The sequence below is a fragment of the Saccopteryx bilineata genome, chromosome 4, assembly GCF_036850765.1.
Source record: "Saccopteryx bilineata isolate mSacBil1 chromosome 4, mSacBil1_pri_phased_curated, whole genome shotgun sequence".
In the NCBI taxonomy this organism is placed as follows: domain Eukaryota; kingdom Metazoa; phylum Chordata; class Mammalia; order Chiroptera; family Emballonuridae; genus Saccopteryx; species Saccopteryx bilineata.
The window spans coordinates 47,504,254-47,526,026 of NC_089493.1; the positions used below are offsets into that span (position 1 = coordinate 47,504,254).

Here is a 21,773-nt window from a genome sequence, read left to right on the forward strand (position 1 = left end):
AAAAGAAACTTACGGAGGGGGAGTTGAAGGGGTGAGGTTGGGTGGGAGATAAATGTCAAATAGAATTCCAAAGAGGCAATATCCTAATTTTTATTTAAAATATAAGAAAAATAGCTTGTGAAATACAGTATTTAAAAAGATTTTTTTTTAGTGATATTTGGAATATTGCAGAACTGTGCAAAATAGTATACCATAACATAGCTATACCTTGCAAATTACATGAGGATAAAAAATGCCTTTCAATCTATCATTCTACTTTTATGTGCTAAATCTATTAGTTTGAAATACCCAGTGTCTGGTAAGCAGTTTCTCTCTCATACTCCTTTGTAGGTGCATACTGTTCCTAGAAATGTGCCTAGAACTGAACTGTTGCTTGATTATCTTTTGCACATTTTTTATCATGTTTTGAACTTCATTATTATTAATTTCTAGGTACTCTCCTTATATAAAGGAGACTAAACTGTACATTCTCCCCATCCCCACCAAGTTTGTCATTTGTCTTTTCAAATTTTCCTACTTTGTTCTTTTAAAAATTATCTGGTCAAATTTATCTTTTGCCTTTGAACTTTTGCATTTTAAGTTGTGCTAAGATCTGTCTTACACTGTTGTTGCAAAGATATTCAACTTTCTTTTTCTTAATTAATAGACTTTTGTAGAGCAGTTTTAGGTTTACAAAAAATTTAGCCAATAACACATAAAATTCCCATTTACATCCTTACTTTTTTGTACTGAGTTTTCCCCGTATAGTGAACATTTTGCTTTAGTGTGGTGCATTGTTACAGTTGATGAACCAATACTGATGCATTATTATTAACCAAACTATGTATTTGTATGGGCATTCACCTTGTATTGTACACTACAATGAGGTTTTTGTTTTTTTGTTTTTGTTTTTGTTTTGTATTTTTCTGAAGTGAGAAGTGGGGAGGCAGGCAGACAGACTCCTGCATGCGCCTGACCAGGATCCACCTGGCATGCCCACCAGGGGGCGATGCTCTGCCCATCTGGGGTGTTGCTCTGTTGCAACCAGAGCCATTCTAGCGCCTGAGGCAGAGGTCATGGAGCCATCCTCAGTGCCTGGGCCAACTTTGCTCCAGTGGAGCCATGGCTGCAGGAGGGGAAGAGATGGATAGAGAGTAAGGAGAGGGGGAAAGGTGGAGAAGCAGATGGTTGCTTCTCCTGTGTGCCCTGGCTGGGAATTGTACCCAGGACTTCTACATGCCAGGCTGACGCTCTACCACTGAGCCAACCGACCAGGGCTTACTGTGAGTTTTGACAAATGCATGTATCTATCAGTACAGTATCATACAGAATGGTCTCACTGACCTTAAAATTCCTTTGTGTTCCACTTACTCATCCTGCCTTCCACTCCCCAACTACTGATCTTTTTGTTATCAGTATAGTTTCGCCTTTTCTAGAATGTCATATAGTTGGAATCATATAGCATGTAGACTTTTTAGATTGGCTTCTTTTCCTTTGCAATATGTATTTAAGGTTCTTCCATGTCTTTTCATGGTTTGGTATCTTCTTTTTATTACTGATTGATGTTTCATTGTATGGATGTACCATTGTCCATTTATCCGTTGAAGGGCACCTTAGTTTCTTCCATGTTTTGGCAATTATGAATAAAACTGCTAGAAACATTCCTGTGCAGTTTTATGTGTGGATGTTGTTTTAAACTCCTGTGGGTAAATTAGCATAATTTCTGGATCATATGATAAGGCTATGTTTAACTTTGTAAGCAACTGCTGCCTGACCAGGTGGTAGCACAGTGGATAGAGTGTCGGCCTGGGATGTAGAGGATCCAGGTTCAAAGCCCTGAGGTTGCTGGCTTGAGCATGGGCTTACCAGCTTGAGTTTGGGCTCACTTGCTTGAGCATGGGATCATAGACATGACCTCATGGTCACTGGCTTGAAGCCCAAGGTCACTGGCTTGAGCAAAGGGTCACTGGCTCAGCTGCAGCCCCCCAGTCAAGGCACATACGAGAAAGCAATCAATGAATAACTAAGGTGCCACACTACAAATTTATGCTTCTCATCACTCTCCCTTTCTGTCTGTCCCTTCATCTCTCTCTCTTGCTGAAAAAAAGAAAGAAAAAAGAAACTGCGAACTACCATTCAAAGAGTCTGTACCAATTTACGTTCCCATGTACAATGAGTGAGTTCCTGTTGCTCTACTTCCTTGTCAGTATTTGGAATTGTTAAATATTTTTAGCTATTCTAATAGGTATACAGTGGTATCCCATTGTTTTAGTTTGTGATTTTTCAGTGACATAATGATATTGAGTGTAGTTTCATATGCTTGTTAGCCATCTGTATATTTTCTTAGATGGAGTATTTATTGAGATCTTTTGCCCATATTTTGTTTTTTATTGATGAGTTTTAAGGATTTTTGGATATAAGTTCTTCATCAGATATGTGTTTTGCAAAATTTTTTTCTAAACTGTGTCTTCTTTTTTCATTCTCTTAATAACATCTTCTGCAGAGCAGAAGTTTTAATAATAATGAAGTCCAACTTAACATTTTTTTTCATGTATTATGCTTTTGGTCTTGTATCTAAAAATTCATTGCCAAATTCAAGGTTACCCAAATTTTCTATGTTATCTTCTAGAAGATTTATAGTTGTACATATTACATTTAGGCCAATTTTGAGTAAATTTCTGTGAAAGGTTAAAGTCAATGCTTAGATTTGTTTTTTTATGTGTGGATGTCCAGTTGTTTTAGCACCCTTTTCCTTTTAAGTTGCGTTTCTCTATTGTCCAAGATCAGACCCTATTTGAGTGGGTGTATTTCTTCTACTATTGGTCTTGTAGTTGAATTTTACATTTAAATCTTTGATTTCTTTGAAATTTAACTTGGTGAATGGTATGAGGGTTGGATTGGCTGTATATTAGACTAGTAACTGCATAGTTTTCCCAACACAACTGAGATTAATGAATCTCTTCACTATTCAAGATGCAATTCTTCACACTAAACTGTCACATATACTTGGGTCTCTGATTAACTCAATTATCTATTTGTATACTAGTATCATTGCTTTCATTATTGAGGCTTTATAATAGATCTGAAAGGTCCCGACTCCTTCATATTTTTCTTTTAAGAATTGCTTGTTTGTTTTGTTTACAGATAACATTAAAAATTAACTTGTCCAGTTTCTTCCCCTCCTACTAACATTAATTACAAATTATTGCCTGACTTGTGATAGATAGAGCATCGACCTGGAACACTGAGGTTGCTGGTTTGAAACCCTGAACTTACAGGAAACAATCGATGAATAGCTAAAATGAAGCAACTATGAGTTGTTGCTTCTTGCCCTCTCTCTCCTTCTCTTAAAATTAATAAGTAAAATATTTAAAAAATTTTATAAATTATTTTAAGGACAGTTGACATCTTTAGATTCACATTCCAGTACCTGATGTCTTTCCATTTGTTCTAATTTTTTTGTATCTTTTAGTAATATTTTAATACTTTCTTCATAAATGCCTAGATACTTAAACTTATTAAAAGACATTTACTCTCTTTTGTTTCTATTATAAATGTTTTTTTCTTTCATTGTCTTCTAACACACACCAGCTGTTTTTATGTAATAGATATATAACACCTAAATCTATGTATAATATATACATACTTGTATGTGAGAGATACTGATTTCTGTCTATTAAGTTTTTGTCCTTTGATCTTACTTACTTTTTATTATTTAAAAAAAACTGGAATAACAAACTAGTTAGAATGTAGTAATATTTGTATTGGAGAATGCATGAGAAATACAGAAAGCCATGAAAACCTCCTCTGAAAAGCTTTTAATGTCATCACTCAGAGCTGAACAGGTTTTCTTTTTGTTTATATCCTTTTTTTTTTCTTTTTTTTTTTTTTCATTTTTCTGAAGCTGGAAACAGGGAGAGACAGTCAGACAGACTCCCGCATGCGCCCGACCGGGATCCACCCGGCACGCCCACCAGGGGCGACGCTCTGCCCACCAGGGGGCGATGCTCTGCCCATCCTGGGCGTCGCCATGTTGCAACCAGAGCCACTCTAGCGCCTGGGGCAGAGGCCACAGAGCCATCCCCAGCGCCCGGGCCATCTTTGCTCCAATGGAGCCTCGGCTGCGGGAGGGGAAGAGAGAGACAGAGAGGAAAGCGCGGCGGAGGGGTGGAGAAGCAAATGGGCGCTTCTCCTGTGTGCCCTGGCCGGGAATCGAACCCGGGTCCTCCGCACGCTAGGCCGATGCTCTACCGCTGAGCCACCGGCCAGGGCGCCTTTTCTTTTTTCTAAGACAGTGTTATTTGATATTAAATGTATACTAAGAACTATATGTATGTATCATGTTATATGCATGTATAATTATATTTAAAGGTTTTGTTTAGGCAGTAGTTAAATAGGGAAGCCAAAATTTACTGGCATTTTCTCTACTTACAAAATAGATGAACACATATATTAAAAATATATTAATTTCGGCCCTGGCCGGTTGGCTCAGCGGTAGAGCGTCGGCCTGGCATGCAGGAGTCCCGGGTTCGATTTCCGGCCAGGGCACACAGGAGAGGCGCCCATCTGCTTCTCCACTCTTCCCCCTCTCTTTCCTCTCTGTCTCTCTCTTCCCCTCCCGCAGGGAGGCTCCATTGGAGCAAAGATGGCTCGGGCGCTGGGGATGGCTCTGTGGCCTCTGCCTCAGGCGCTAGAATGGCTCTGGACGCAACAGAGTGACGCCCCAGAGGGGCAAAGCATCGCCCCCTGGTGGGCATGCCGGGTGGATCCTGGTCGGGTGCATGCAGGAGTCTGTCTGACTACCTCCCCGTTTCCAGCGGAAAAATGAAAAAAAATATATATATATATTAATTTCAACTAACTTGTATTTATTCATTTTTTGGAGAGAGAGAGAGAAAAAGAGAGAAAGGGGGGAGGAGCAGGAAGCTTCACCTCCCATATGTGCCTTGACCACAGGTAAGCCCAAGATTTCGAACTGGTGACCTCAGTGTTCCAGGTTGACGCCTTATCCACTGCGCCACCATAGATCAGGCCAATTTTTTTTTTCTTTTTCTTTTTTTTTTGTCCTAGGGATTTTGCTATGGCAAATAGAAAGTAACATTCCTTTTTTATTCAGTGTTTTTAGAATTTGAATAATAGTAGAAATAGAAAAATGATCCCCCCCCCCCCCCCCCCCCAGAAAAGAGAAGCCTGTTACTCTAAAAGCAGGGTCAGGTAGACTCTTCATTTGCTTTTTTTCCCTGGCACTTACTCAATTCTTGGACATATATCTCCCCCCCCCCCCATATATCTTATGTATCTAATGGTTGTGATAGGGGAGTCTCAGGAAAAGGAAGGCCTTTCTGGGGCAGGAAGTGTGCCAGGTCAGAGAAGCCCCAGGCTGTTTTACTGCATCATTAGAGCAAGAAAATCCCCCGATAGGCTTTTCCTTTAAACCATTTCTGTCAGAATTTCTCCTCTTTGTGCCTGGAGTGAAGGAGCACAGGCTTGTGGAGTGGATTCTAGAGATCCTTAGGTGTGCCCATATTCTGGAAGTTAACATTAAAAAAATCAAGCTAGGAAGCTTTTGCAAAACATCAGAGATGTCTAGATTATGAATATCATTAGTTTTGGTTATTAACCTCATAGATAATGACCATTTAATGAGCTTTGGGACATTAGGCATGGTAACCTCTATCAGCCTCATGGCCTTATCTGTAAAATGGAGTTAATGATAGTACCGATCTCAGATGGTTGCCATGAAAATGAAATAAAACACAGTGCATTGCTGAATGTTCTTAGTTATAAACCCCAGAATCTGGGTCTGACTGGCTTAAACCAGAAAAGGATTTGGAGCAGATAAAGGAACTCTCAAACCCGCTAGAAGAGCTGGAGAGCTGGCCTGGGTTTATACAGCTGTAAACTACAGGCGAGATCATGGCACAGAACGAGTCTGGAGAGGATGGCTGTGTTACGCCCAGTGCTGGGTGTCAAAGGGAGCGTCTCCTGGTCTGGGGCTGTCATCAGCGCTGTTCTCACTGCTGCTGCCTTTGAAGCTGACTGTTGCTGCTACTGCTTCTAGAAATAATTCTGCACTGTCCCTGATTCTTTACATCACTAGCTCCTTGTCCAAAATGTCAGGCAAATGATGTTGTGTTCTTGCAGCAGGGAATTTGGGAAAGAAGTTTAACATAATATTAGCCTTTATGAAGGGACTCAGCCCTTTTATGTATAGGCCTCTGCTCACTGCAAAGACTTAGAAAACTGAAATTCCCAAAGCAAGAGAGAGGAGTTGAGAGCTGGGCAGTTCCAAAACTGACTGTTACTACTTATAAAATGCTTAGCGCTATGACTGACATGTGGCAAGTGCCCTCCCAATTGTTGACTTTTATTAATTTTTATTTGCTGGTCTTTATCTGAGAAAAAGATTGGGGAGATTTCTTATTCCAGAACTGATTTTGGAGGCACATAGATTAGAGCTGCTAGGGCAATAAAGGTTAAAGGGTGGATATAATTTCTAAAGCTAGAATTTACATAGAAGTTAATTAAGTTTACTAGATGGCACCTCCCAACTGTTTTGAAGTAACTCAGTAGTAATTCTGGACTTGTTAGCCAATGTGTATATGCTTCCAATACCCTAGACTGGCACTGAGACTTCATTGCCATTCATTATTTGCCTCCTTTTCTACCTGGTTTCATTACAAGAGTGATCAGTAACAATGTAGTTTAAAATCCTGGCCTTAGTGCCTGGCCAGGTGGTAGCACAGTGGATAGAGTGTCGGACTGGGATGCGGAGGACCCAGGTCCGAAACCCTGAGGTTTCAGGCTTGAGTGCAGGGTTGCTGGCTTGAGTACAGGGTTGCTGGCTTGAGTGTGGGGTTTCTGGCTTGAGCATGGGGTCACTTGCTCTGCTGTACCCCAGTCAGGGCACATACAAGAAAGAAATCACTGAACAAAGAACTAAGGTTCCACCATGAAGAATTGATGCTTCTCATCTCCCTTCCTATCTGTCTGTCCCTCTGACTCTATAAAAAAAAACACAAACAAAAGTCCTGGCCTTAGTGTCAGAAGGTCCAGAATCAGCTCTGTGATCTGGAGCAGGTTACTTAGTCCCTCAGACTTGTGCTGTGTGTGTGTGTATTGAAAAAGAAAATTCTAGACCCTGGCTGGTTGGTTCAGTGGTAGAGAGTTGGCCCCAGCATGTGGATGTCCCAGGTTCTGGTCAGGGCACACAGGAAAAGCAACCATCTGCTTCTCCACTCCTCCCCGCTCACGATTCTCTTCCCCCGTCCCCCTCCTCCCCCCCCCCCCCCCCCCCCCCCCCCCCTTGATTGGCTTGAGCAAGTTGACTTCAGGCACTGAGAATGGCTCTATGGCTTCTGCCTCAGGTGCTAAATAAATGACTCCTTTGCAACAACAACTGCCCTAGATGAGCAGAGCATCGCCCCCCCCCCCCAGGCTTGCCGGGTGGATCTCAGTCAGGACATATGTGGGAGTCTGTCTCTCTGCCTCCCTCCTCTCACTAAAATAAAAAAAAAAAGGAATATTTCAAGAATATTGTAGAAGGTTTAAATGAAAACATGTGAAAATATCTAGCACATAGTAAGAACTGCTCTGTAAATATTTTAAATAAATGAAGCAGCCCTGGCTGGTTGGCTCAGCGGTAGAGCGTTGGCCTGGTGTGCAGGAGTCCCGGGTTCGATTTCCAGCCAGGGCACACAGGAGAAGCGCCCATCTGCTTCTCCACCCTTCCCCCTCTCCTTCCTCTCTGTCTCTCTCTTCCCTTCCCACAGCCGAGGCTCCATTGGAGCAAAGATGGCCGGGGTGCTGAGGATGGCTCTGTGGCCTCTGCTTCAGGAGCTAGAATGGCTCTGGATGCAACAGAGTGACGCCCCAGAGGGGCAGAGCATCACCCCCTGTTGGGCATGTGGGGTGGATCACGGTCGGGCACATGCGGGAGTCTGTCTGACTGCCTCCCCGTTTCCAGCTTCGAAAAAATGAAAAAAAAAAAAAAAAAAAGATTCACTTCCTGAACAGTCACCTTGATAAGTTTCCCGGAAAAAAAAAAAAAAATGAAGCAAGAGTCCTGGGAATTGTAGATCAAGTTTTATATTTCTTTAATTAGTCAATATTCAAGCCAGTGTAATTTAGTGCAGTGGTTTCAGGGTGTCCATGAAATCTCACTACATTTATAATAATACTAAGACATTATTTACCTTGTTTTACTTTTATTCTTTTATGAGTTTGGTTTCCAGAGGCTATGTGTTATATGATGTCAGAACAGATTGATGTCAGAAGCGGCTATGAAAATCCAGCTTTTATTTAGTTTAATATCAAGGAGATTTGAGAAATGTAATGCAATACCATTCTTTTCACTGATTTTTTTTTGAAAAATTTTTTTGTTAGAAAGTATTATTTATATTAAAATGCTATGGTGGTTATTATTATTTTTAAAATAATTAATAAAAATTTTAAATTCCTGTTTTGATTTCTGTTTTGGCAACTACTGGTAGATGTAACCTACATGAACAAAGGTCTTTGAAGAGCTCAATAATTTTTATTTTTATTTATTTTTTTTATTTTTATTTTTTTGGTATTTTCTGAAGCTGGAAACGGGGAGAGACAGTCAGACAGACTCCCGCATGCGCCCGACCGGGATCCACCCGGCACGCCCACCAGGGGCGACGCTCTGCCCACCAGGGGGCGATGCTCTGCCCATCCTGGATGTTGCTATGTTGCGACCAGAGCCACTCTAGCGCCTGGGGCAGAGGCCAAGGAGCCATCCCCAGCGCCCGGGCCATCTTTGCTCCAATGGAGCCTTGGCTGCGGGAGGGGAAGAGAGAGACAGAGAGGAAGGAGGGGTTGGGGGTGGAGAAGCAAATGGGCGCCTCTCCTATGTGCCCTGGCCGGGAATCGAACCCGGGTCCCCAGCACGCCAGGCCGACGCTCTACCGCTGAGCCAACCGGCCAGGGCCGAGCTCAATAATTTTTAGGGCTATAAAGGTATCTTTGAGGTCAAAGAGTTTAAGAATTCCTATATTAACAGAAAGTGCCATGTTTTCCATAAGAGGCAAACCATCCTTGACTAATTTTTTGGAGATAATTATAGTTGAGTAAATCTTTGCTTATTTAAGTTTGTGGACTTGGAACAATTTTTAAGGATCCTTAAAGTTTTCCTAACAAAAATACACACACATGCAGATAAAGTGAAATGAGCTGTTAGAGAATTTATATATGTGTAGAATATTAATAAAGAAGATTCTTTTGGATGAAGAAATATGCTCAATTAGTCTAATCTACCCATTGAAAAGATTATTTGGAAGAATTATGGTCAAGTAGAAAGATCACAAATCTAGGTAGAAAGATCACAAATCTAAGAGTGAGAAGACCTGTTTTGGCTCCTTGATTCAGTAAATGTTTTGCAGTAAATTAGCTTTTTAGTGTTTTGAGCTTGCATTTCTTCAAGTAAAGAATGGGAATAAATAATTTCTACCCTACTCTTTCTTTTATTCATTCAACAAATATTTATTATTTATGATGTAGGCTCTATTCTAAGTTATAACAGAAATAGTGATAAAATATGGAAGGTTCCTGCATCATGAAGGTAAACAGTTTAATGAGAGAGGAAGGGATAAATAAGTAAATAAATATATAAATATAAGTTGTGGTAAATACTAGGAAGGAAACAAATAGTGTGAAATGAAAGAGAAAAATGCTACAGACCTACTTACATAGGACCAACAAGGAGGGCCTCTCAAAGACTAGATGTATGAGAAGGAGCAGAGGAAATAGCTTTCAGCATAGAGAATTGTGTGTACCAAGGCCCCGAGATGTGCCTAGACTGTGGAGGACCTCAGGAACAGTCAAACAAAATGAGATTGGAGAAATAGGCAAGGTCTAGGTCCTTGGTCGGCAAACTGCGGCTCACGAGCCACAGGCGGCTCTTTGGCCCCTTGAGTGTGGCTCTTCCACAAAACATCACGTGCGGGTGCTACCTCGATAAGGAATGTACCTACCTATATAGTTTAAGTTTAAAAAATTTGGCTCTCAAAAGAAATTTCAATCGTTGTACTGTTGATATTTGGCTCTGTTGACTAATGGTCTAGGTCATGCAGGGCCTTATAGGCCATGAAAAGAAATCTGTGTTTTGATGTGTGAAGGGCTCAAATGTATTCAGGCTGGGATAACTAATTGTAAGGTATTATTTGGCTAGACTAGGATGTTAGTGAATATAGCCTGAATTCATTGAGGTGATTGTAATGGAGAATGAGCACCATTTCTCACAATGGTCCCTGGCTAATGTTTTTGGAAAGACTAATGATTTAGAGAGTGATTTTAGTTTAATATTAAAATGCTTAGGTTCTTGCTCAATTTTTAATTTAGGTTCTTTAATTTATCTGCAAATATGTATTAGATAACTAAGTTCATGCCAGATTTTTCTACTAATTACATCTCTCTCTCTTTTTAGTGCCCTTCTTTTTAATGAAGTAAAATATATTACCACCCTGGAAAAACTTCAGAATATAGAAAATGCTCTGAAAGGAAAAGCAAACATTGCATTTTCATATGTAAGAGCCATTGGAACACCAGGTATTTATTTTACTTTAATCTTTGCTATACATCTGTACTTGTATGAATATATTGAAGAACTTAAAATAGTGTATATTGAACACTGTCTTAATAGTTTAAAATAAATTTAAAGCATTGTTACTATTCTGTTTTCTGTTTTTAATTGGGTAGCATAATATAGTTGTTGAATAAGAAATCTGGAGCCAGACTGCCTAGGTTAGACTTTCTGCTCCATCAATTATCTGTAATATGACCTTGGACGACTTACCTAACCTGTTTTCTATTTACTAAGATGGTGGAAAAATAAATTGTGCCTACCTTTTAGTGTTATTGTGGGGACCAAATGAGTTTTAATAATTAAAATAGTTTCTGGCATATAATAGGTGGTCTGTGTTAGCTGTTACTATTTTTATTTCCTTACAGTCCTCATGGTTCCTGGTATAGTAGTTTATAGTAGTCAGTAAATGTTTGACTGGCTTTCTTTTTAGCTGTTTTGGTATTTGCTGTTTATAACGTATTTTTCTAAATCTAACTTTAACAGAGTTAATTTGTAAATACAGAATAGGCAGAGTATTTTATTTAACCTGGATTGTGTTTTAGCCAGATGGGTGGCTGAGTGATTATAAAGATTACCCATGGAATTTGAGCTGGGGTAAGAGGGAAGAGAGGACCTGAGGCAGGTGACTAATAGTGAAAAGTGGTAGGATTGTAGGTCCTGGAGGGTTCCAGTTATGTACCAGACTGAGTGACCTAGTCAGATGGAGGAAGTATGGGGGTGACTGGTGAGCGATGCTAGACATTGAGATTTTGGAGGAGTTTGCAGTAATTGGTAGGTAGAGGCCTGTAGTGGGACCACAGAGTGAAGGGTTAAGATGGGGTTGAAGCCTGACCAGGCAATGGTGCAGTGGATAGAGCATCAGACTGGGATGCAGAGGACCCAGGTTTGAGACCCCGAGGTCGCCAGCTTGAACGTGGGCTCATCTGGTTTGAGTAAAAAAGCCCACCAACTTGAACCCAAGGTCGCTGGCTCCAGCAAGGTGTTACTCGGTCTGCTGAAGGCCTGCGGTCAAGGCACATATGAGAAAGCAATCAATGAACAACTAGTGTGTTGCAACGCACAATGAAAAACTAATGATTGATACTTCTCATCTCTCTCCGTTCCTGTCTGTCTGTCCCTGTCTATCCCTCTCTCTGACTTACTCTCTGTCTCTGTAAAAAATAAATAAAATTAAACAATTCAACCTTTTAAGATGGGGTTGAAGAAGTATCACTGGAGTCTATAGAGAAGGTCAAGTAGCATCTATGGGGATAATAAAATCACCAAGGATTATGACAGGAGTAGTATGGGAGAAAGTGACAGTGTGATAGAAGATAAAATGTTTATGTAATGAGGGGGAGTGACCATAGCTGAGGTGGTAGATGACTCCAACAAGACAGAGTGGTGAGTGGAATAATCTGATGATATGTGATATAAGTGGTAGAAGATTAGGTGGCAGAGGGGTAGGTAACTGACTGGGAATGGCAGTGAGGAGACAACGGAAAATAAAATAGGAAGAGGTGGCAACCTTCAAAGAAACACTTCAAGAAAATTTCCCAGAACGGAAGGATTCAGGCTTCCAATTAAAAAGAACCCATTGAGCATCGCCCCCTGGTGGGCGTGCCGGGTGCATCCCGGTGGGGTGCATGCGGGAGTCTGTCTGACTGCCTCCCCGTTTCCAGCTTCAGAAAAAGAGTCCAGTAAGTCCCAGCATAGTGGATGAATGTAGAACCACACCAAAGCATCTCATTTTGAAAGTTAAGAATATTGGGGACAAAAATTATTCTCAAAGCTTCCAGAAAGAAAAAAATAAGTTTACAGTTAAAGAATCAAGAATCAGAATGGGATTGGACTTCTCAATTGCAGCCCTGGAAACTGAAGAAGATGGAGCAAGCCTTTCAAAACGCCCAGGAGAAATGACTTAAACCTCAAATTCTCTGGGAAGACAACTGAAGTTACTTATGAAAGTAGAATAAAGATACTTTGAGAAGTGCAAATTTGTAAAAAATGTGTATTCCATGTATCTTTTTGTAGGAAGTTGTTAAGAGAATGGGAGCAATCATCCAGGAAGCTCTGGGTACCAGGCCAATGGAACTAATACAAGAGAGAGAATAAGAGCTCCCCAGGGTGGTGATGAGTGAGTCTCAGGATGAAAGTTGTGTACCAGGTCAACTAGCAAAAGTTCATATTGGAAATTTCTGCAGAAAAGACTCCAAGAAGAGGAAATAGCTAGTAATTCTGATATATTTGAAATATTAAGAGAGTTAGACAATTGCACAAGAATTTAGGAATAAGTTAGTAAGAAATCTATACAAAAATAAAAATGATAGGTCTAAAAAAACCCAGAACGATAGGTATAATTATATTGAAAAAAAGGTTCAAAAAAGGAAAAGTGTTCATTTTGTACTGTATGGCTCATTTGTAAGTAGTATTTACTGACTCATATCAATGTAAATATTGACTCTTGATTTAATAAAAATTAGAACTATATTGGGAAAAATGAGGGAATAGAAATGAGTATATTTTTGGAGTGGGATTTTGGAAAAGAGCTAATTATCATCTTTCACATTGGGAAGTTAGTAGATAAGATGAACACTTACAAATAACTATGAAATAAGAATATGAGAAAATAATTTAGAGACTTGGAGGTAAATACTCAAAGAAACAGTAAAAGTTAAAAGTAGTTGTTCCTTGGAGGTAGAAGGTAGAGAAACTTTTTTTTTTCCTTAATGTGCCTATAGAGTGATTTGTCTCTTTAAGGAGTATGTTTGATTTTAAAAAAGCTAAGCCAGAAACAGTACACAGATATATACACATATAAAATATATAAAAGTTGTATGTATTTTCTTCCCTACTACTCAGAAGAAGATGTCATAGATTTTTCGTATGTTATGTTCTCAAGTATAACTTATTTGATACTCCTTCTTAATTCTTCTATCTTGAATAGAATAGACTTTTCATGACTTCTCTAACTGCCTGCATTTTCCCAACTGTGTTCCTTACAAAGAATTTTTCTTTAAATACAGTAGAGCATAAAAGGGTGTAGGACAATTTAGAGAACATGAAGTTTATGTCGAGTCACACAAACTTAACTCCTCCCCTCTCCCAACTCCTTTATCTGTTTCAGAACATAGGGCAGTCATGGAAGCTGCTTTTGTGTATGGGACCACATACCAATTTGTCTTAACCACAGAAGTTGCCCTTTTGGAAAGTATTGGGTATGTATAAGAGACATATGTCAACAATTTTAAGTTGACTTATTTCACATTCGTTATTTATCATTTCCATTATACTCTCACAGCGTGAACTTGTCTAAGAGGAATTGTAAGCAGATGTGAACATGTAAGTGAAGCTTGAAATCCCTTCATTACTATCATCTGCTGTACTGACAACTGAAAATGAATTTAAATATGTAGAAGTGATGTTAGACTATGGTGAGTGAAGACTATGGATAAGCCAGAAGATGTGGTCTTAGGAGTGGGCAAGGGTATTTTAGAAGTAGATCTCCCCCGGTGATGAGATAGGTAATCAAATGACAGCTTTCATACTTAAGCTCTAGAAATTCTTTCTGAGAGTTCTGTAAGTTATTTCGTCATAATTTTAAATATTTTTAAATGCAATTTTAAACAGAATGTTTTAAATAATTTTTTGGTTTTTTGTCTACTTCCTAGCTTACAATTTTAGGTAGAAGCCTTTTGACTGTTGTTTGGCCAACGTAGAGTTAAAGTTTTTCTTTACTTTAGTATTTAGGGACACAAGAAATAACCAGTGCATTTTAAAGACTTTAAAGTTTGGCTTTAAAATGCTCTTCAGGAAAACTAACCCAAAGCAAGGCCAAATGGTGATTGCATGACCTTTTTATATCATGCAAGTTTTTAATGAGTTCTCATACTGACCTCTCAGAAAATAGTGATTATTTGATATACCACACACAATTAATTAAATCCCAGACATTTTACAACTCTGTAAATTTAGAAGTTAGTGCATAGAAAACTGATAAAGTTAAATGATTTGGGGTGGGGATTGGCAGAAAAGTTTCTACAAAGAGAAGTTATGTTTTTATTTCTCTGTCTGATAGCCAGCATTCCTTTCTATTAGTCTCTTCTTATTAAACTATCATTCTGCTGGCTCCCTCATTAATGAGTTAAATAAAACTTTGATGCATGTTTACTATTCATATAAGAATTAAGGTGTTGTTTTTTTTTAAGCAATTTGAGAGTTATGCTGACAATACCATAAAGCTTTACTATTAGTAGTGATTGAATCTCAAGATACAGTAAGTTGTCATTTAGCCAGCTTTTTTGCTACTTCTAACTGCCATTTTCCCATTCCGGAATGGGGGAAGCCTTGTTGTTCTCCACCCCACAGTGATTCTGTGGTGGCCCCACAGTTTCTTAGGGTTAGTTGTTTGTAATTTCTCTTGTGTTGCCAGCTTGTTTTTCAGGTAATGAATAATTGCAAATAATGGTGACATTCTTAAAACACAAGAGGTGGTTATTTATTGACAGGGGATATATAGGTCTTATCATTTACTTAACAAATCATGTTCAGCAAGATATACTATATATATATATATTTTTTTTTTATCCTGATTTATGACTAAACACAATTATGTTCTGGAAGGGTATTTGCTTTTCTCTACTCTTAGAATGGGAATTACAAAAATGTAAGTTATTCTGTTTTTTTGTATACTTTTGAGTATACGATATATTGGAAATCTTTGAATTCTCATTTATTCATGGATAACCAGAGGGTGAGGAGTCATGCCTGGACCTGATTTGACAGGAGAAAGGACTGTGGACTCAGAATACAGTGGTCCTGAGGCATTACTTCTGGATGAAGTAGCTGCTATCACTTGGATTGTCTCCTAATGGGGGAGAGGCAAATGCCTTTTTTTCTTTCATGTGTTAATTCTTTCATTTAACAGATATTTATTGAATACCTTCTGTGTGCTAGACAGTAGTCTAGTTGCTGAGTGGATGAGACTGGTATATTAATTGTAATATAATGTTGAGTCTTAGTATGCTTGAAATTGTATGTCGGTTAAGAAGGGTATATATTGACAGGTAGTAAAAGAGGTAGCATGCCTTAGAGACACTAGTACTTTCTGCTGCTGCCTCCCTATATTTTCTTCTTAAATAATCTATGTATAGGCCACAAAGGATATAGGCCTCACCTCATGCATATCACATTCAGTTAAATCAGAGGCAGTCACCTGACCTAGAGCCAACCAGTCCATTGGTTTCCTGAGTAAATGAGATCTCCTGTCCCGGAAATTTAGAATTGGGCATAGAAAAATATTATACAGTGTTGTGGCTCTCTTGCTTACAAGAATGTTTTGCCCACGTAGAAGTAAAACAGAGAGAGTTGCCTTTGTAGAGTTGGAAGATAAAGAGTATTCATGGCAAGCCTGACTGGGTGGTGGCACAGTGGATAGAGTGTCGGACTGGGATGCGGAGGACCCAGATTCGAGACCCCGAGGTCACCAGCTTGAGTGCGGGCACATCTGGTTTGAGCAAAGCTAACCAGCTTGGACCCAAGTTCGCTGGCTCAAGCAAGGGGTTATTCGGTCTACTGTAGCCCCAGGGTCAAGGCACATATGAGAAAGCAATCAATGAACAACTAAGGTGTCGCAACGAAAAACTAACAATTGATGCTTCTCATCTCTTTGTTCCTGTCTGTCCCTATCTCTCTCTCTCTCTGACTCTCTCTCTGTTTCTATTAAAAAAAAAGTATTAATGGCAAAACGAAAGTGTCCACACTCTTGCTCTCCAGATCTCTGCATTTTCTCTCTGATCCAATCACCTCTGTTTTCCTTGTGTTCTATGAGATACTCTTCTAAACTTCCAATAAGTGTTTCTCCCCCAATCCCCTTTTTGACGAGATCGGCGTGTTCAGGGTGGTATGACCTTAGACTCCCCCAAACCCCTTTTTGGTGTCTAGTATCTATAACCAAATGATCCCTGATTAAATAACTTCCCAACATTATTGTTTCAGTTATGAAATGAGTTCCAACCTCAGCTAGGTCCTCCTACTCTTAGCACTTTCCTTTTAATATGTGACTATTTAGGGTCCCCCTTAGAAACTTATGTACTTGGTGCCTTGGTTATACTGTTCTTTTTGTCTGAAATACTCATGTGTTTTATCTTCTTGGAGAAGTCTTTCTCTCCCTTGCTGTTTTTAACCTCTGTGATGATCTTCTTGAACCTTTCTATTTCTCTCCTTTCCAACTTGAGGCAGAATTAAATATTTCTTTGTTTCTCATAGCATTTTGTATATTACAGCACTTATAAACTACATTTTAGTTGTTTTTATTAAATGTATCTGCTTTAGTTTAAGCCCCCCATGGAAATGAATTGTCTTATTCATCTTAGTCTTTTGTATTTTAGCACAGGGCCTGATATACAGTAGGTATTAAGTAAATCTTTGTGTTCATTTCTTTAATCATTTAATCTATTAGAAATTGCTTTATAATTAAGTTTTAAATCAGTGTATCATCAGCCAATAAGTAGAATGATATGATTCCTACTCCTTCCCAGCCAATGAACAGCTGGAACCTTGGAGCTCAGTTTATGCATGCACCAAGAATTAAAATAACATTTTAAAAATAAAAATTTGCAGTGTTTTGCCAAACCCTACTAATGCCATATGGAGATTTAAAAAAATCTATTTTAATTTTGGCAAATCTTGCCCACTATAAGTTTATCTTTGAATTCTCATATTGAAGGGAATGCCAAAACTCAAATTATAAGCCATAGTTGCTGAGTTTTGTAATATTTCAGTTACAAACTAACAAACTCCCACGAAGTATCACATGGTTTCTATCTTAAGGCATGTGTTGGCTGGAGTTTATTCAAAACAGATTTGGGTTGAAATTAAATCTAGAAAATTTGTGTTAGAAAGCTTTATTTAGCATATCTCTAGAAAAGAACTATATTTGAAGATAATCTTATTGTCCTTAAGGTGACAGCTTTTTATTTATTTTTTTAAAATTATGTACATCTGCTTATAACCTAGTTCAGAAGCTACCATATAAAAGAATTCAGAAAAAAGTTTGCTTATGCAACCTTGGCTTGTTTAAAAATATTATGGTTATTTTTCTTTTCTATTATATCTTTAGTTTAGATGCATTTTATTTTAAGGTTATACTCTCTTAGACTTTTACTAAAACATTAATTCAAAAGCATGAGACTTAAAGAGATTTATTATGTCTTTGAACTTCAAGTGGGTCTGTCCCTGATTTTTAATTTTCAGCTTGGAAGATTTACAGTATGCACATCTCTACTTTTTTCATTGTAAACCAGTCTTGGACTTGGCCCAGCAATGTAGAAGAACACTAATGGGACAGCCATTGACTACACTGAACATCCATCGCTTTATTAAGTCAATGGAAGCACCACTACTGGTATTTCTTATTTTAATATATTAGATAATTCATACATTGAATGTATTGGTTTAATTCACAGATACGTATTTTACTTAGATGAGCTATATCTTTTCTCTTGAACATATGTCTTGAATTTAGGGGGATTCAGAAATATTTCCTTATTAAAGGTAGAAGAGACAATAAACTGTTCATAAAATAGTCATTTAACGCTTCGAAGTATTGTTGTATTGAAACCGAAATATAGCCTTGTGTAGTGTGGTAGTTAAAATGAACTGTGACCACTCTGGGATCACAAAAACCATATATGGTCAAGAACCATATCATTGATCACTATTTTAAAAGTTGGTAAATATCGGAAGTGTAGCATTTCTGGTGTTCCTCTTTTCTTAGTATTAGACTGGAAGAATTTTTTAGACTTAGTAGGTGTTGGTGATCAGCAGACTTTTCTCTGAAAATTTGAAGCATGGTCCTGAGCATGTGCAGAACCTTAAGGAGGCCTTTTCACTCAGCATATCCGTTCTAAGTAAAAATGGTTCATGTGTATTATAAATAATTCAAACAGTGCAGCAAAATATCAAGAAAAATATGTTTAAAGCGACCTAATCCCATCACTCAGAAATGAACTGTTAGATGACCATCACACCAATCACCTTTGCACCCATGAGATACTTACAAATAGAAGGATGAATGGGTTAATATAATATATCATATTGCATATGCTACTTTATATCTATTAAGAAGTATTATATATCATCTTATTTGAATTTAATAGGAAAAAATGTGAAACTAGAGGGATTATGGATAAATAATTTCTTCATTATTACGCTTAGGAAATATTGTCGTAAAACGATTATGAAAAACATTAGGAAATTAAATCATTATTTTTTAAAACTGTTTAAGATAGTGTTGACTCATTCCTTGCTGTGAAAAATGAGAAAATTAACTTCAGACATTTATTTCCATCCCAATTTCTCTTACCCTGCTGATTGTTAGTTTTGAGTGGTTTTTATATTATTAAGGTTTATAATATTTGTATTTTATTCTGTAACCATAATTCCCTCTTTTTAAAAAGCGTTTCTTCTGCATTTAAATAGATTCAGAGCTCACCAGACCCAATTTTACTGGCTTCATTCCTGAGTTCTTTATTTTGAGTCCGTTTTTGTTTGATTTCAAACAGTTTTTTTAAAAAGCGGTGTATAAGGCCTTCTCCTTTCCCTTCACATGGGAGAGGAGCATTTATCTTATTTCCATGGGGAGAACACCCTATTGCCTTTGCTTTGAGCTTCCATTTCAGCCTAGAGACCCCAAAGAGAGCCCCGTTCATGGTACAGTTCTTCACTGTTTCTTTCCAGCCTCATTTCCTTTTTTTTTTTTTTTTCAATATTGAGATACTATTAAGAACTCTCAGGATTTTGTCTATTTACCAGTACTGTTTTGCCATGGGGTGGGGGCAGGATTAGGTTCAGTCCAAGCTTTACTCAAAATCTGTTTCTTCTTTGGCTACAGCCTTCTAACTTGAAGTTTTGCCCCTTTTCTAAGATTTCTGCTCATGAATTTTCTCTTGCTGTTCTAAAAATACTATTTATTATTATCATTTTTTTTAGATGGGTAAGATCAGGAGATTCTCTGATCTTAATTCACTTTGTTATATTTACCAGGAATTACATAATTGTAGTTTTGAAATCAGTGCTTGGTTGGAGAGCCAAGCAGAGAATCTAAACCTTGGTGTCAGCCTGGAAAGGCTTGGCAGTTCGAGAAGCACAGGATAGTGGACTCAGAGTTACTCAAGATTCCCAGAAAAGGACTCCCCGTCTTCTGCTGGAAGATAGAGGTCTCTCTGCTAGCATTCTGGGAACTGGGTTGGAAGAAGGCTGGAGAGTATCTCAGCATTTAGTTACTTAATTCCCCCGCTTTGGCATGCTAGTCACACTCTCAGCTGTTCCTTAATTCCCCCCAGGTTTCTCCTGATATGAGGGAGGGAAAGTTGCCTATGCTCATGGAGTTGGGGAGGAGAATCTAGGAATCTAACTGCTTCTCCAAAACTTTTACCTATTCCTCCTTTTTAAAGAGCCTTCCTGCCTCCTTCCTCCTCCATTATTTTTTCCTCAATTCCAGAGATACCAAGCACTGACTGTTCCTGAGCAATTTTAGGATTTATTCTGCAGTTAAAATTGAATTGTTTGTTAGCTTTCCTGCATGGCTTAAAGTTTTGTTTTGTAATGTCAGTTACTTTTCTTCAGCATCCAAAATTTTGCTGCCTTTTCTTTTTTCATTTCTTTACTTATGTATGTTTATCTGTTCTAAAAAAAAATCCTACTGCTGTTGTTTTCTTGGAATTTCTGAAAGGAGTTAAATTAGATGTATGTATTCAAGCTGCTGTCTTAACTCAGATGTTCCTTATTGTTCTGTGTCATATGTTAAATTCTTATATGAAAAAATGTATTCCTTAGTTGTCTGTTTTATTTCGTTTGAAATATCTCATCAGTATGCTTTTTTTGTTTAAAAATTTTTTTTATTATATATCCTTATTTCTTATGATTGTAATTTCATATATAACTTTTTTCTTTCTTTTTTATTTTTTTTTATTTCTTTTTTTAAGGTAAGAGTAGGGGAGATAGTGAGGCAGACTCCCACATGAACTCTGACTTGGATCTACCCAGCAACACCATCTGGGGCCATGCTTGAGTACTGAGCTATTTTTAGCGCTGAAGCTGACACACTCAGACCAGTCAAGCCATCCTCAGTGCCCAGGGCCATGCTTGAACCAATCAAGCCACTGGCTGCGGGAGAGGGAGAAGGGGGAGAGGGAAGAGGGAGAAGCAGGTGGTCACTTCTCCTGTGTGCCCTGACCAGGAATCGAACCTGGGAGGTTCATACACAGGGCCGACACTCTATTTACTGAGGCGCTGGCCAGGGCCTATAACTTCTTATAATATTTGTTAGTTTTGTAATGCTTAAACTATATAAGTACACTGGAAGCATTAAACATAGAAATTATGTGATCATTTCTGGGAATGCTGGATTTATTTAAAAGACCTGTTCTATTTCTTATGACTTTATTAATAAAAATTAGCAGGGTTTAAATCCAAATGTTGAAACATTATCTTTTTTTTTTTTTAATGAAGACTGAAGTTGCTGAAGATCCTCAACAGGTTTCAACTGTCCATCTCCAACTAGGATTACCACTCGTTTTTATCGTTAGTCAACAAGCTACCTATGAAGCTGACAGAAGAACAGCAGAATGGGTTGCTTGGCGTCTTCTGGGAAAAGCAGGAGTTCTGCTCTTGTTAAGGTATCTTAAACATGAACTTTTCACTGTGTTTAGCAAAATACTAATTTTTCCTCATATTTAAATGTAATCTGTTCACTTGTAAATAAACTCAAATCTGTGATTGATTCTAATATTGTTAGAACAAATTGCTGAGCTGAAGTCTGTAATTATTAGCTTGATTAAAATTTAGACCTTAAATTTTTTTTTCCAAATGAAGATACAGATTACAGTAGAGACCAGGAAGTCTGGTCTGTATTTATGTGTACAGTGTCTGACTCACAAAATTGTAATCTTTTTATATAAATCTTTTTTAGTATGAGAATTTACAGTTTTTTTTAGATTGACATCCTGGATGACTGTTATCCTTCAGATTAGCAACATAAAACATTTATTTCATTTTGAAAAAGGGACTCTTTGGAAGTGGACATTCCTCAGCAAGCTAATGTGGTCTTCAAAAGAGAAGAGGTTAGTCATGTTGTATATGGGTCTACAGTGTCTGCTTATTTAAAGAAAGTTAATATGTGTGGTCAGTCCTAAAACAATATATTCTA

The 21,773-nt window shown here is 38.2% G+C and overlaps 1 protein-coding gene across 2 annotated transcripts in view; it reads left to right on the top strand.

Annotated features, from left to right (window-relative positions):
• TXNDC16 (thioredoxin domain containing 16) overlaps nucleotides 1-21,773 on the top strand; it is an 80,878-nt gene that overhangs the window by 16,422 nt on the left and 42,683 nt on the right. For both annotated transcript variants that reach the window (XM_066276178.1, XM_066276176.1), the window contains 5 exons: nucleotides 10,427-10,548; nucleotides 13,692-13,782; nucleotides 17,819-17,969; nucleotides 21,077-21,243; nucleotides 21,630-21,687. In XM_066276178.1, the coding sequence (XP_066132275.1) occupies nucleotides 10,427-10,548; nucleotides 13,692-13,782; nucleotides 17,819-17,969; nucleotides 21,077-21,243; nucleotides 21,630-21,687 (589 nt within the window). The remainder of the gene's footprint in view (nucleotides 1-10,426; nucleotides 10,549-13,691; nucleotides 13,783-17,818; nucleotides 17,970-21,076; nucleotides 21,244-21,629; nucleotides 21,688-21,773) is intronic.